General features: G+C 31.8%; 1 protein-coding gene across 1 annotated transcript; it reads left to right on the forward strand.

Moving 5' to 3' along the window:
* Positions 1-4,401: 4,401 nt before the first annotated feature.
* On the forward strand, positions 4,402-11,656 carry GSH1 (glutamate-cysteine ligase). Its single transcript, XM_039019224.2, has 16 exons — positions 4,402-4,542; positions 4,731-5,074; positions 5,534-5,684; positions 5,872-5,979; positions 6,203-6,295; positions 6,581-6,664; positions 6,796-6,864; positions 6,942-7,012; positions 7,113-7,181; positions 8,504-8,597; positions 8,720-8,809; positions 8,888-8,968; positions 9,225-9,317; positions 9,929-10,009; positions 10,112-10,181; positions 11,188-11,656. Exons 2-16 carry the CDS (start codon positions 4,740-4,742, stop codon positions 11,274-11,276), a joined length of 1,578 nt encoding a protein of 525 aa, XP_038875152.1. The 5' UTR covers positions 4,402-4,542; positions 4,731-4,739; the 3' UTR covers positions 11,277-11,656.
* The last annotated feature ends 3,890 nt before the right edge of the window (positions 11,657-15,546 follow it).

The raw sequence follows: 15,546 nt of genomic DNA on the forward strand, positions 1-15,546 counted from the left end.
CAACAATCCATTTAATTGTGAAAAATATGACATGTACAACTATCAAGATATCATCCAATTCAACAAAAGAAGTGTCCTTGTTACAAAGACTTTGCCACGACAATTACTCTTGTATTTCTCAAGCGATCTTTGAAAACTCTTTAACCTCCCACTTATGAAGCTCAGATATTCGCGAGCATGGGTAATCCAATTCATCAGATGGAGTTGCACTTCTCTAGATGATAGTGACCAAGGTGTTCTGTTGCCCTTTCTTTGTCGATCGTTAAACTAGTGGATCTAGTTGACCTTTTTCTCTTCGTTAAGGATTTTGAATGCAATTCACTTGTTTAAATGATGGTAGTGGCGCATGGCTAATCAATGCTTTACTCCAAGCTAATCTCATGCGTTTCATCATCTTCCTCTTCTTGTAGAACTATACTTTTGATGGTGCTAGCTTCTACATTTGCATCATCTGTATTCCTTTCATTTTTAACCCCATTCTCTATTCTTTCTCCAATTGTTTTAATGTAAAAGAAGTTTATTGAGGCACTTTCGATCAATTTGTCGTAGTATGGAGTGCTTATAAACATTGTTGAAATTTCTTTATCAGTCAATGGAGGTTGCACCTAAGCGGTCATTTTTCTCCATCTTTGAGCATATTCTTTGAAATTCTCTACTGTTTCCTTTTCCGTACGTTAGAGATCTAAACGATCTAGAGCTGAATCAATATTGTGCTTATAATATTTCAAAAACATATTTGACAAGTCCTCCCACTTATGAATATGAAAGCTACTCAACTGCAAATACCAAGAAGTAGCTGAGCCAATCAAGCTATCTTGAAAGCAGTGAATCAATAGTTTGTCGTCGTAGGCGTGGGCCAACATTTTTCGGCAATACATGACGAGATGGGTTTTTGGGCAAGTTGTCCCATTCTACTTTTCAAATTCTAGGATTTTGAACTTGGGTGGAATCGATTCGTTATTGACTCGAGAGTCAAAGATGAGTTAGAAGTTAGAAGGTGAACCTGAGACTTTCTTGCCAGTCCTCTAGTAAGCATATCTACAAACAAGGTCTCACGATGAGCCTTCCGCATTAATGATGTCTATGATTAGACATAGTTATGTCGCCTCAATACCTTCATAAATATTGGTGTTACATGATCTTTCTTCTAGAAAGTCCAATCCTCCCCTTATTATCTACATCTGCATAAATCTTCTTGTTGTAGCCATTTACATTTATGGTGGATTCTAAGTTGCTCAAATGGTTCATTTATTGTAGAGATTGACTAGGATCTTATGTAATGTAGGTCTTCAATCCTACCAATGATGGATCTGGTAGCTTCTCTGGAGTAAACCACGTAGATAAGGAGAGATTTTATTTGAAGCGTGGTTATGTTCCACCTCTGCTTGTTTGGATGCTCTTACTACTACCTTCTCATCCCTTGAAGTGAGCAATTCTAAAACCTTTATCATTTATCCTTTTAACTCTTCGACTTCCTTTCTGATTGCTTGTACTTGGCTAGTGAGGTCCTCCATTATCCCAACTTTCCTTCCAGTCCAATAATAATAGTGGGGTGGAGATCTTTTGAGCTACTTTGTAAAAACTTTGACTCTTTTAATCCATTTAAAGAAAGAGAATGGTTTAATTAGTCAAAGTTCATTAATTATTAGTATGAATTGTATGTATGATTTCATTGATAATGTAAGCATTTATAAAAGCCTAATGTGAACAATATTCGTTAATATTTTAAGAAGAAATAGCTAAATGGAATAGCTAATGAGGTTTTAAAGAAAATAAAATGCTAGTTAAAAAATGATACAACAATCAAATATGGTTTATAAACCTAGGATTATATGCATGATGATGAAATGACTCTCAGTGTAAATAAAAGGATATGATGATGAAAATTAATATAAAACATCACAGAAATCTTTCAAATAAAGTAAAGCTAATTCTAAGGCCTTAAATGATAATGATCCCCAAATTGGTCAAAAAGTCATAGATAAAAAAATTAAGTTGATTGAGAACTTGTTTGTGTGCCTGATGGAAGCATAAGCTTCTCGAAGGTCGACACTACTCCATCCTCAATTCCAAACCTATTGGGTAAAGCTTAGGTAGGAAGCTTATGACAATGGGTAAAGTAAAGTAATAACGCAATAAAAATCAATATAATGGCTTCAAGCAAAGTGAGGTCAGCTCTAAGATCCTATGAAAAATGCTCTCAAATTGATCAAAAGGTAGTACATGACTCAATGACCAACCTGAGTGAGGACTTTTCATGTGCCTGCACAGAAACATAAGCTCTTCGAAGGTCAACACTACTTCGTCCTTGATTATAGTCCTATTATATAAATCCCATATATGAGGCTTATGTTAGTGTGTGCAATAATAAAATTTACAATAAATTATGATGCTCAATGTTTGTCTTCATGGCTTTGGTCGGACATCAATTATGATGCTCAATGTTATAACCTGTTAAAGGATGTTTTGGTTTCCGTATAAAAAAAGTGTTTAACAAACTAACAACATGTTCCTAATAAAAATGGGGAACAAAACTTGTATTCTTTAATGGCTATCGTAGTGAAAGTTTATTAAAAAGTAAGAATTGCAATAACATACTAAAGTTTAACGTAAAAATCGAAACAACTATCAAAATTTAAAATCCACTCGATCAAATAAAAAGATTTTAAAAAGTGAAAAATAACTTTTAAAGAACTTAAAAACAAACCTTTACGGAGGAAAAAATGGGCTAAAGAATATAACTTTACTTTTTTTTTTTTTTTTTAATGTTTAGAAAAAAAAGTCAATGGTAGTGATAACACTTTTAAGGATAATAATTAAGTGTATAGCAGTATTTTAAAAGAATTGTAAATATAATAAAATTTATTAATGATAGACTATATCGCCGATAAACTCTACTAACAATAGACTACATTGTTAGGAGTCTACCAACATAGAACCATAGAGTTGTTACTAGCAATAAACTATATCACCGATAGATTTTTATAAGCGATATAATCTATCATTGATAAACTTTGAGAGTTGATCAAAATTTTGCTATATTCGCAAATTTTGTTATATCTATTAATACTTTGGATTTGATTATTATATTTACAACTGTCTCATCCAACAACACACATGCACAAGTGGAATGGAGAGAATAAGGGAGAGGACAAGGAATATAGTCTCATCCACATTCTTCCAATGGAGAACAAATCTTTCTTACTCCCTCCCTCATTCCTTGAGTTTTTTTAAAAAAATTCACTTCATTTCAAGTGGGTCTCTATGGGACTCTAAACTTTAAAAAATGTTTAATATATTTTTAAAACTTTCAATTTTATATAAATAAGTTGATTTTTTTCACTTCGTTCGAAGTGGGTCTCTATGAGACATTGAACTTTAAAAAGTGTTAAATAGATTTAAAACTTTCAATTTTATGTCTAATAAATTTTCAAACTTTAAAAAGTATCTAATAGATTCTTAAATTTTCATCTTCATGTTTAATAGATTTCTAAAATCTTGAATTTAGTGTTTAATAATTCAATGACTTTTCAATGTAAATATATATTTTTAAATTCACGTATCTATTCAAGATAAAATTAAAATTGTATAGTTTTATCAAATATAAAATCTAGGCCATCATTTGGTAACCATTTCATTTATTATTCTTGATTTTTAAAAACTAAATTGATTTCCTCATTTGCATCTTTCTTAAGTAATATGTTTGACTTTTTAACCAAATTCCAAATTCCAAAAACAAGTTTTTAATTTTTTTTTTTTTTCAAAAATTGGCTTTGTTTGTTAAATTATTGGTAAAAGTAAATAACAAATGAATAAATTTGGAAGTGAAAATAATGTCTATAAACTTGATTTTAAAAAACGAAAAATAAAAAACCAAATGATTAAGGTCTTAATTTTAAATCTATAAGTTAGAGACCATTTGTACTTTTAAAACCATAGAATAAAAACTTAGACGACGTTTGGGACAAAGAGTTAGTCATTATGCTAGGTTTATAACAATTTGTGTTTGTGGTGTAGATTATTTTAGTTTGGGTTAAAACAGTATGTGTTTGAGGTATAAACTATTTTAGTTTGAAAATGAAAACTGTAGCAAATAATAAAAATAATGATGAATGTAAAATAGAAAAAACGATAACAAATGAGAAATTTAAAATAATATTTATTGTAGCCAGAGATGAGATAATTATTATAATCTTATATATTTCTTGGCACGTTCATCGACAAAAATTAAATAAAAAAAATACCCAGGGTCCGAATTTTTGGAGAATCTAAGTATTTAAAAAAAAAAAGGAAGCCACGTGGCAAAAGGTAAGTAAGTGGTTCAGAGTAAAAGCGTACACCGCATCGCACCGTATCCGGCCACCTCCTTCTATTTCTCAGACGTCAGACCCTTTTTAATCTCTCTCTATCTCCATTTCATTACACGAAATATAGGAAAAGCGAGAAAGCAAAAACAAAAGTTTCTTTCGGCATCTTTCGCTCTCCAATTTCTTAAGAAAAAGCGGATTTCCAAATCAACGCCGAAGAATTCTACTCTTTCAGGTAACAATCTCCTTGTTTGATCCATTTTTGTTGTGTTTTTCAGTTGAATTTCCTTTTGGTTTTTTATTTTTGTTATCGTCTCTGTGAAGCTGGTTTTTGTAGTATGAATTTGTTTGTACTGTATTTTGTTGTTTTGTTATGGTTTTTCCTTTGGATAGATAGTAACTGAGCGGTTGCACATTGTTTAGAATCGCGCTATGGCTCTCGCGTCACACACTGGTTCGGCTCACCGGATTGGTGCTGAGACAGTACGATGCAGAGGAGGAAGTATGGCTTTCAATTTCCCGACTCATATGGAGTCGTTGAAGATGAAGGAGAATCCTATTGGTTCATCTTCTCTATCGTGTAGCTCTGCTAATATCACGCATGGTTTGCATATAGACAGCGTGAGGATGGCGTCGAAGCGAGGAGGCAGGGTGATTGTTGCTGCCAGTCCTCCAACCGAGGACGCTACAGTAGCTACTGAACCGTTGACAAAGGAGGATCTCGTGGCTTATTTAGCTTCTGGATGCAAGCCTAAGGAAAAGTGGAGGTTAATATTTCATATGCCTTCCTGTACTTAAATCAGAAAGCCATCTTTTGAGTGGCTAGCCTAACTGAATAGATTCGATTTCGTGTAACATTGTTTTCCTCACCGTTGTTTGCTTGTTTTATGAATCATATGTTTATTTGACTATAAACTTTTCAGGTCTAATTTTCCGAAGGTTTGAGTTATAGTTAGATACATAATCCGATTCATATATTGTTACTGTCTTTCGATGAATGGCATGTTCCCTAATCCTTAGTCCATTTAAATGTACTTTTAAGCCCATTAGTGAGATATTATTATCCCTCGGCCTCTATCAGGTTCCTGCATATAACTTCTTAATGCCAGTCACTGTATTCGGGATGCATGGGTTTTTTTGGGCTGTTTCTTTACCTGTTCTGCTATTTGGAAACCTTATCATGTTGGCATACACTTTTTGATTATTTAATCCTGAGTATCCTGCAGAATTGGTACAGAGCATGAGAAGTTTGGTTTTGAGATTGGAACTTTACGTCCCATGAAGTATGACCAAATAGCTGGATTGCTAAATGGGATTGCAGAGAGGTTTGACTGGGAAAAAATAATGGAGGGTGACAACATTATCGGGCTCCAGCAGGTAAACCACGACCCCTGCCTGTAAACAAGGGGGAAATAGAAACTTAGTTTATATGCAACTCATGAACTTGTTTAATACATCAAGAATTTTTTTCCTTCGTAAATGCTCTATTGATGTCATAATAGAAGAATATTCTCATTTTGTTCCTTTGAATTCATTTGAATAACCTGAGATTACTATGGACTAGGGAAAGCAAAGTATTTCCCTGGAGCCTGGTGGTCAATTTGAACTTAGTGGTGCCCCTCTTGAAACTTTGCATCAAACCTGTGCTGAAGTTAATTCACACCTTTACCAGGTTTGTCCTTTCTGTATGTTGGTCCTGCCTGAGGTGCAGGCATTTTTTGTTTATTCTTGATGCCTCTCAACGTTTTATTTTTTCAGAAGTTCCAAGCATTCATCTATTAATTATTTACTTGATGCCAAAGGACTATAGAGAGTTGATACTGATTCGAATATCTATATGAGGTGTGTATTAGCATTTTAATTGTCGATTTTCTTACTATAGTTGTTTTCTTTAGGTCAAAGCTGTTGCTGAAGAAATGGACATTGGATTTTTAGGAATTGGATTCCAGCCTAAATGGAGACGGGAAGACATACCTATAATGCCCAAGGTATAACTACAAACTAAATATAGTTTCTAAATGAAAAAATATCCTGTTCAATCTTTTGGTGGCAGGGGGAGGGATGGGGGAAAGAGAGAGAGAGAGAGAGAGAGAGAGAGAGAGAGAGAGAGAGAGAGAGAGAAGAAGAGAGAATAAATAGAGTAACAATATGTCATTGCCATTGGATTATTATATTTGGCATTTGACTTGGTTCCTTACATGCCTATTTCACTAACTTTCTCTCTATGTTTTGCTTTCCTCACATATTTTACATTAATAGTTATTTGGTCTTAGGGACGATATGAGATTATGAGGAATTACATGCCCAAAGTTGGTTCGCTTGGACTGGATATGATGTTTAGGACATGCACTGTGCAGGTGAGAGATAAAGATAAATGCTTTAGGAATTTGGTTTCATTCAAATATATCTCCTCTAAATTAGGTCAACAAGGCTACAATTTCTAAATTAGATAAATTATTCAAGCATCTTTCTATGATGATTTTTTTAGGTTAATCTAGATTTTGATTCAGAAGCTGACATGATCAAAAAGTTCCGAGCGGGTCTTGCTTTACAACCTGTGAGAAATTTTGTTTTTGCATTTTTTTCCTCTAAAAGTTGTGTCCACTGTGTCTAACTACGTGGATAAGTGATCAGATAGCAACTGCTCTGTTTGCCAATTCACCATTTACTGAAGGAAAGCCAAATGGTTATTTGAGCATGAGAAGGTTCTCCCATTACCCATGGTCTTGTTTCTTTCACAGACCCTCTCCCTTTTTCTCCCTTTTTCTCCCTTTTGTAATGATTTGGTTTTCTGCATTTGAACAGCCAGATCTGGACTGATACTGATAATGACCGCACTGGGATGCTTCCATTTGTTTTTGATGACTCATTTGGGTAATCTGCCACTTTTAGAACTGAGTGTTTTCACACAAGTGCTCTCTTTTAAAATCTTTCCTCGGCTTTCGTTTTCCTTACTATATGTTGATGATTATTCAGTGTTTTCTTTTTTAAACTTCCAACTATATGTTGATGATTATTCAGTGTTTTCTTTTTTAAACTTCCATGACTTAGGCGAGTTATTCTTGTCAACTATATGCTGAGATGCGGAAGTTATCCTAGACACTCACATATATTAAAAGAGATAGTATGATTATTTTTGAGGTGGAAAGTGGAGACTCGTATATTTGGAAAAACCAATCGGCAGTTTGTAGCATGTGTCATGATTGTTCGATGAAGCTTATTCTTCCTATCTCAAAAAAAAAAAAAAGGATAATTAAAAAGGGAAAAATACTTTTTTGGTCCCTAAGTTTTGCATCTAGTTTCCATTTGCTTGATATTTGGTTTCAAAATGTCACACTTTTATTCCTAAATTTTGAGTTTAATTTCTATCTAGACGTTAGGTTTAATATTACATTTTTACTGTTGCATTTTAGGTTTTGTTTCAATTTGATTCTTAGAGCTTCAAGATTTACACTCTTAACCTCGATTTTCCACTAAATTAGGTTTCAAAATGTTTCAATTTGTTTCAATTTGATTTCAATATTTTACACTTTTACTCTAAAGTTCGGTCCATGATGTTAATGTCTATTAAGTAATTTAGAAGAATTGATTTAGTTGTGATTAAATTAGTTTCCATAAATTTTCCATCACTATTGAAATTAATTTTAAAAAAATATCATCATAATTATTTAAAATTAGTGTACTAAAAGTTACCGTAAAATACCAAAGTTAGTAGCAGTTAAAACTTTAGAGTAAAAGTGTAAAATATTGAAACCTAAGGACCAAATGATAACTTAACTCAAAACTCAAGCCTCAAGACTAGAAATAAACATTCTCAAACTGAGGGCTCAATAGAAATTAAACCTGTAATCTTCATTGGCCTCGAGTGATAGGGTATAATCTTCTCTCCTCTCATGTGTTTTTTGCTACTTAAGGAAAGTTTAATGCTTCTTTTCCTTGAAAAAGAAAAACGACAGATAGGAAAAACTCTGCTCCCCCACTTTGAGCTTCCACTTGCTCGTCTGTAGAAAATAACTTCAGCTTTTTACTATGGTTTCAATGATACTTTTTATGGATTGTGTTTCTATTTTTTTATTTTTTGTCCGTTACTTTGCAGCCCCTTGGTGCTCTACTCGTAACAACTTCTTCTAATCTTTCATTTTCAGTTTTCTTTTTTGGGGTTGTGGTTATTCAAACTTGATATTGTCAAAATGCAGATTTGAGAAGTATGTTGATTACGCTCTTGACGTTCCAATGTATTTCATATATCGGAAAAAGAAGTATATTGACTGTTCTGGAATGTCCTTCAGGGTATGCATACCCTTCATAGTCGTTTAAGCAGAGCTTTCTGTCTGTCTCTTCCTTTCTATTCATCTTAATCTGTATTTTTTTGGTATTACTTATCAAGGCATTGTTGGAATGTCTTTCTGCAGGATTTTATGGCAGGAAAGCTCCCTCCAGTTCCTGGAGAACTTCCTACCCTTACTGATTGGGAAAATCATTTGACTACAATATTTCCGGAGGTATCATGTGATCAATTTACTCCAACAGTATGCTTGTTATGACCTGATTCTATGATCTATTTTCCCCTCATTGCTCAGGTCAGACTGAAGAGATATTTGGAGATGAGGGGTAGTGATGGAGGACCTTGGAGGAGATTATGTGCTCTGCCAGCATTTTGGGTAATTTTCACGATATAATCAGGCTGTGTAGACTTCTTATTAGACATGGATATGATGTGTATCCTTTAATAGATGCTTTTAAATTTGGGGTTGTTCTTTTGTCTGGGGGTAGTTCCTTATTTCAACTTCTTTTAATGTTCTTCTTGAACTTATCCTCTTTCCATTAACGTTTATTACATGATTTGTAACTATTCTATGTATAAAACCAAATGTTTAGAGTACTGCTAATGTTATCTCTATTCTCTTCAAACGTCAGGTTGGTTTGTTATATGACGAAGTTTCCCTGCAAAATATTTTAGACATAACAGCTGACTGGACACAGGAAGAAAGACAGATGTTGAGGAATAAGGTAATAGGACCTTAGGGCGAATAACTTTCTATTTGATATCTGATTGCAACTTGTGAGAAGCAGGGCAGCCTCTGGCTCTTTTATTCTGATTTTTGGAAAATGGTTGAGCCCATTGGATGTCTATCAAGGAAATGGATGGTTTCCCATAGAGTAGTTTGTCAAACATTGGCAAATTCTCTCTTTCCCTCTTAAAAATTGTTACAAAATTGCATGTGTGTATTTGTGTTTGTTTATGCTTTTATATAGTCTTCAGTGTGTCTTTGTGTGTGTGTTTCGAGTTGCGAACCTAGTGTGTTCAACAACAGGACAGGACCAAACGTATTATGGGGCGTCCTTATATAGGGCCACCTATTGTGGACTTATGGTTCCTGTCTAACTGATGCAAGCTTGTAAGAGGTTATTCTTTGCCCTTTCCATGACACCCACAGCCGAGCTGATGATATCTGAAGTCCATGAATGTTTTTCCTGTATTTTGTAGACCATGTTAGCAATCTGGATTAATCTCTAGGCAAGGAGTATACTTAGTTACCTACGATTTGAACTAGGTTATGAAATTGAGACGTGTTGCAATAAATGGTACATGCCAAAATTATGCTGTCTTTTTATATTAGGTTCCAATAACTGGTCTAAATACGCCATTTCGTGATGGGTTGCTGAAGCACGTTGCTCAAGATATTGTTAAGTTAGCAAAGGTATATCTGGCAAAAATTATTTTCTTCTACTGTGAATGCTGGTCTTATAATTATTATTGGTACTACTAATGTTAAGCCTGAAACAAAATTTCCACACTTTAGGATGGCTTAGAGAGAAGAGGTTTCAAGGAGTCTGGCTTCTTGAACGAGGTGACTGAAGTAGCTAGAACAGGTGAGATGTTAATTTTTATTAGTATATATTCAATGCTTTAAGAAACCAGAGTTCTTTCTTTAATATCCTTACTTAAACTACAATGCTAGTTGTCTTGATGGTAAGCATTTGAAATGTTTGGCAATGTCCTCCGAGATCCTAGAGTCAATCCCCAAAATTGAGTGATTTTGAAATAGTTGAAATCAATTTTTTATTTTTAAAAAACGCTCAGAGACATGCATAATCATTCAAAATCAGTTTTGATGATACGAAAATTGCATTTAAATGTGAAAAATAAAACACTAAATTGATTTTGTATGATTAAAGACGAGTTTCAGAGTAATTTTGAATGTGGCAAAAGTGATTTTAATAATTTCAAAATCAATCCCAAACTGCCAAACATGCACTTAAAACCATTGTTGTCTTCTAAAGCGTACTCTTGGCCTAAGAAGCACAAACACTTTAGTTTGTCCTGTGTGTCTGTGTCAGACACTTGTTAATGCAACAAATATGTTAGATATGCATAGAACATTTGTTAAATAGACTAAAAAGACACATATGATGACAATTATAATAAATTTTAAGTGTGAAATACATCAAACTAATTTTTTAAGCATATAAATGCATCGATCCATTTACTTCAAATTTTCTTCAAGTATAAAAATGATATATATCTTTTAAAATGTATATTTTAATAACCGTGTTCTTGCTGTATCTGTGTCTTAGATTTTTAAAAAATGACATGGTGTCGTGTTCGTATTGTGTCGTATCGATGTCTGTGTGTCTTGGCAAGGTTGAACCCCTTTGAGGATTAGTGGAGGTCGGCCTAAGCTATTTAAGGAGTGGTCCCAATTAGTTAAAAAAACAACCAAATTACTCATTTTGAACGTGATGCTTGGTCAAATAAGTCCAGTCCAAGCCAATTGTCCCCTATATGACTATTATTATAATTTATCAAATTCCTTGTTTTGCTTACATATTTAGAGCCCTAAAATTGCCCCCTCTATGGATTTAATCTGTATTACAGGTGTGACACCAGCTGAAAAGCTGTTGGAATTGTATAATGGGAAATGGAGACAAAATGTCGATCCAGTTTTCGAGGAGCTTTTATATTGAGCTGCGTCTCTTGTACTATAACATTGTAATGGACCACTTTAGGCTGTCCTGTTAATGTATAAGGCTCCCCTAGTTTTCTTGCGCATCTCAGTTTTAATAATTCTCATTCCTCTTTGAATTATTGAAATTGATACACGAACAATAACGTCGTGTCCTTTTGGGAAACCGAAAGTTCTCCCTAGCTTTGGTGGTATTCATAAAGCTGTTGTAATTCTATGATGTCCTTCTGAATGTGGTACATTGTAACCCACATACCAAAAAAAAAAAAGAAAAAAAAAAGAGAAAACTAGAGGATGTTCATTGTAGAGAAGCATCAGAGCTTATTGAGCCATTTTTCTGTCATGTCATTGACAGTAAGCAATAAACCTTGTGTTCATCCATTGGCCTTGTAAGAAGAAAAAACATTCCCAACTTAGTGTTGTTTTGAATTGACTTTTGTAAATGAAAAAAAAAGTGTTTCAACCATTATAAAGTCAATTCACTGAGTTTTAGTTGATGGATACTCTGTTTTAGGTGAAAATTAAAACAAATGGACAAATATAGGTGTGGATTTGTCTGGATTCCTTCATGTTTTTGGTAGATCTGGACATTTTATAGTTGGATCTTCTAATTAGCTGGCGCTGACCTTGAGTTATTTTAGTTTTCGGTATTGCTATTAGTAATTTATTTGTTCAATATTTTATTATTTAGGTTAAATTTCAATCTACATTGGTACTTTTTAAATGTCTTCGTCATTGTATTTTCATTATCTCATCTCATTTCAGTTTTTGTATTATGTACCATTTATCACGTATAAATTTATTTCCATGCTAGCTGTAATTTTGAATTTGGTCTTATTATTATTATTATTATTTTTTTTTTTTTGTCAAAGTTTAACTCAATAATAATTATCTATCTTGACTTTCTTCCATAGAGATTGGAGATTAGATCTTTTACCTTGGAGTTGTTGTCTCCTATTATAATTTAGTTAGATAACTTAAAGGTTCAGTTGGTCTTTTATGAATAAAATTGTTGAAAATATTTACAAAAATATGAGTGTATTTATGATAGATCGTGATTGATTATTATTTGTTTCTATCATGATTAGACACAAATATTAGTCTATCGTGATTTATCGTAGATATGATAGTAAAATTTTGTTATATTTGTAAATATTTTGGTTCAAACATATATAGGTGATAGTTAAGTTTTTTTTTTTTTTTTTGGGGGGGGGGGGGGGGCGGGTATGTACTAAACACGAGTGAATTAAAAAATCAGAATGCAAGTATTAATAGTAAATATATCAAGTAATATTATAGTTGGATCTTTTGAAAGTTAGTCATTTTCCAGATGGGAAATAAAAATTTGGTAACTTAGGCTGAGATTTTAAAACGTAAGGAAACAAGGCATGGTTTGACAATGATCTCTTCACCAAAACTTCAGAGATTGGATTTATTCCTACCATTTCCCTGCTCTTTATTTTTCGGACTGCAAAATTTTAAAGTACAAATAATGAGTTTTTGAATTTTAAAATGTTCGAGTAGGTCTATAAACTTTAGATTTTGTGTCTAATAAATTTTTAAACTTTCAAAATGGTTATTTTGTATCCAAAAAGTTTTTGAACTTTTAATTTTAATTTTATATCCAATCGGTTTTGGTGTTTCTTAACATTCATTGATTCATTGGACAAGAAAATGAAAATTCAATGATCAAACACAATTCAAATTCATGTATATTAGCTTTATCAATTTTAAGAAAATGTGAAATATCAAAGTTTAGGGGTCATTTTTAATAGAGATTTATGAGAGAAAAAAAAATCTTTAAATGACCAAATTTGAAGTTGGATTTTAATTTTTTTTTAATTTCAAATTTTGAAAATGCTACTAAAAAATAGATAACAAAATAAAGAAATAAATTTAATTTTTGAAAGGGGAATCTACTTTTTGGTTTGGATTTTAAAATATTACACTCATCCTTTAGTCGCTAGACTTTTAAATATTACAACTTTACTATTGAGATTTGAGTTATATTTTAATTTCATCCCTAAGCTTTAAGATATACACTTTTAACTTCAATTTTTTACTAAATACTTGCTTTTTATTAATATTTATTAAATAATTTAAAGAAGCTATAATTGACTAGGTTTTACTATTTTCCATTGGTATTAGATTTCAAAAAAAAAAAAAAAAAAAATTAATTAGTAGAAATTAGCGTGAATGACTTAAAGTAAGTATTTGATGAAAAATTGAATTTTAAAGTGTAAACCTTGAAATTTAGGGATCAAACTGAAACAAAATTCAAATCTCATGAGTAAAATTGTAATATGTTGGAGCTTATGACTAAAATGAAACCAAACTCATAACTTTAAGAACTAAATTGTATAATATTTTGAAACCTAAGGACCAATTGGAAATTGAACCCAAAATCTTTGGCCAAAGAAGTATTTCTTTTTTCGTTTTAAGAATAGAAAATAAAAAATCTAATACACATCCAGAAATAAATTTTGCTTCAAATAAAATCAAATTTGAAATAGTTATCATTTGGATTTTATTAGCCAAACAAAGGGTATAGATTTTTTTTTTCCACCCATGCTCTTCCATCACTTGTTGCTTGCATAATGGTAATTTGCTTTTTCTTTTAAAAAAAAAATAAAACTAAGAAAGAAAAGTCCAAAATATCACTACACTATAATATAATGTCTTCTAACATTGGATTCCAATTCATAGCAAATAGCTACCTTCCATTTCTTGTGGGACATCATTACACAAAAATCCCACAAAATCCTTATTTACAAAGCTGCACACATGATGACAGAGCACTTCCATCCATTGTTTCAATAATTGAATTACTCAATCACTTCTATTCTCATAAGCCATTTGCAAGAAAATAACCCTTCAATTTTAGAAGACTAAATCTCATTATTTTCCATTCCCAACCTCCATATCATCTCCCTTCATAATTAATGCACCAACTTGTTTATGTCAATTGATTGAATAAACTAATAAATTAATTTTCAAGTGATTGTTTGATATAATAGTAGAGTAAGACAAAATTAAGGATGTCTTCTCTTTAAGCTAATTTTAGGGAGAAATTAAATACGTGCTCCATTTTCTATGGTTAGGACTTTTTTTTTTTTGCATTATAAGAATAATTAATATCTTTTACTGAAATCGTATCTGATTAATAATTGTATCAATTTAACTCTGATACCTACTTTCAAAATAGCTTAAAAATACCATTTGAAACATATTATTTTAGTTAAACTTATAAATTATTTTGAGTTAATCAATTTAGAATCTTTATTAAGATTACATTTAAAAATCGTCAAAGTACTCAATTTGTACATGTGTATATACTTCTTCAAATGCTGAATTAATAAAATGGACATTTAGATGGATGCATGGACAATTTTCATAGAAAATTTTAATTCAAAGCCTAAATTGATTAGCTTATGAAAATTTAGAATTTAATTGATAAAATTATAAATCTCATATTATATTTATCTAAATATAATGTAATATAGGATTATTAGAAGAATTGTGTGAAATAAGTCAATTTATCACTGACATTCATGAAAGTTAAATTTTAAAATGACACCATCAGTAGTTTATGGTTTAAAAACTTAGAGGTCAAAGTTTAGATGGTAAAATGATATTTCTTTTGTTTAATTTTTAATAATATATAATATATAATTAAGAGAAGATTACAATTTGGACATTATAATTGAATAGTTGAAGATAGAGAAAGACAATGGTGAGGTTAAGATGCATTTTCCAATAAGTATAGAGAAACTAATTGTGGGGCTCCACACATAGACTTTTTCCAATTTATAGTTAAAGTTATCAAACAAAATTGTAGTTTCAAAGTACCATCAGGGATAATTTTTTTCTTAAAAAAAAAAAAAGAGTGTTTCTCTAAATCTCACTTGTCATTTAACCAATGATATATGGTTTTTCCACACAATTATGACCATTAAGTTTGATCCTAGGAGGCAACCTCTAACCTTTGTTCCATTAAAATAAATAAAAAAATAAATAAATTACTGATCTGATCCCGATGGTGGTATGAAGAAAGTTAAAATTTAGTTTTTATGATTTACAATTAGAATTAAGGATTATGAGATTCTATCCAACTAAAAGGACTATTTGCGAGGTTTTATCAAACCGTAAAGACTAAATTCAAACTTTTCTTCCGGGATTAAAAAAAAAAAATTTTTTTTTTTGGTCTAAGGCTTTCTCCTGGCCACGAACCTATTGAATGATATAAGTTGTTTAGGGGTTGCAATAGTAGC

The sequence above is a fragment of the Benincasa hispida genome, chromosome 12 (genome assembly GCF_027475165.1).
Source record: "Benincasa hispida cultivar pf3 chromosome 12, pf3_genome.v1.1, whole genome shotgun sequence".
Lineage (NCBI taxonomy): Eukaryota > Viridiplantae > Streptophyta > Magnoliopsida > Cucurbitales > Cucurbitaceae > Benincasa > Benincasa hispida.

Bases quoted from the DNA above. Each gene is read 5' to 3' on its own strand.
- GSH1 (XM_039019224.2), top strand. From the start codon at position 4,740: ATGGCTCTCGCGTCACACACTGGTTCGGCTCACCGGATTGGTGCTGAG. The intron at 6,296-6,580 runs GTATAACTACAA...ATTTGGTCTTAG, and splicing joins ACATACCTATAATGCCCAAG to GGACGATATGAGATTATGAG. The intron at 10,182-11,187 runs GTGAGATGTTAA...TCTGTATTACAG, and splicing joins GACTGAAGTAGCTAGAACAG to GTGTGACACCAGCTGAAAAG.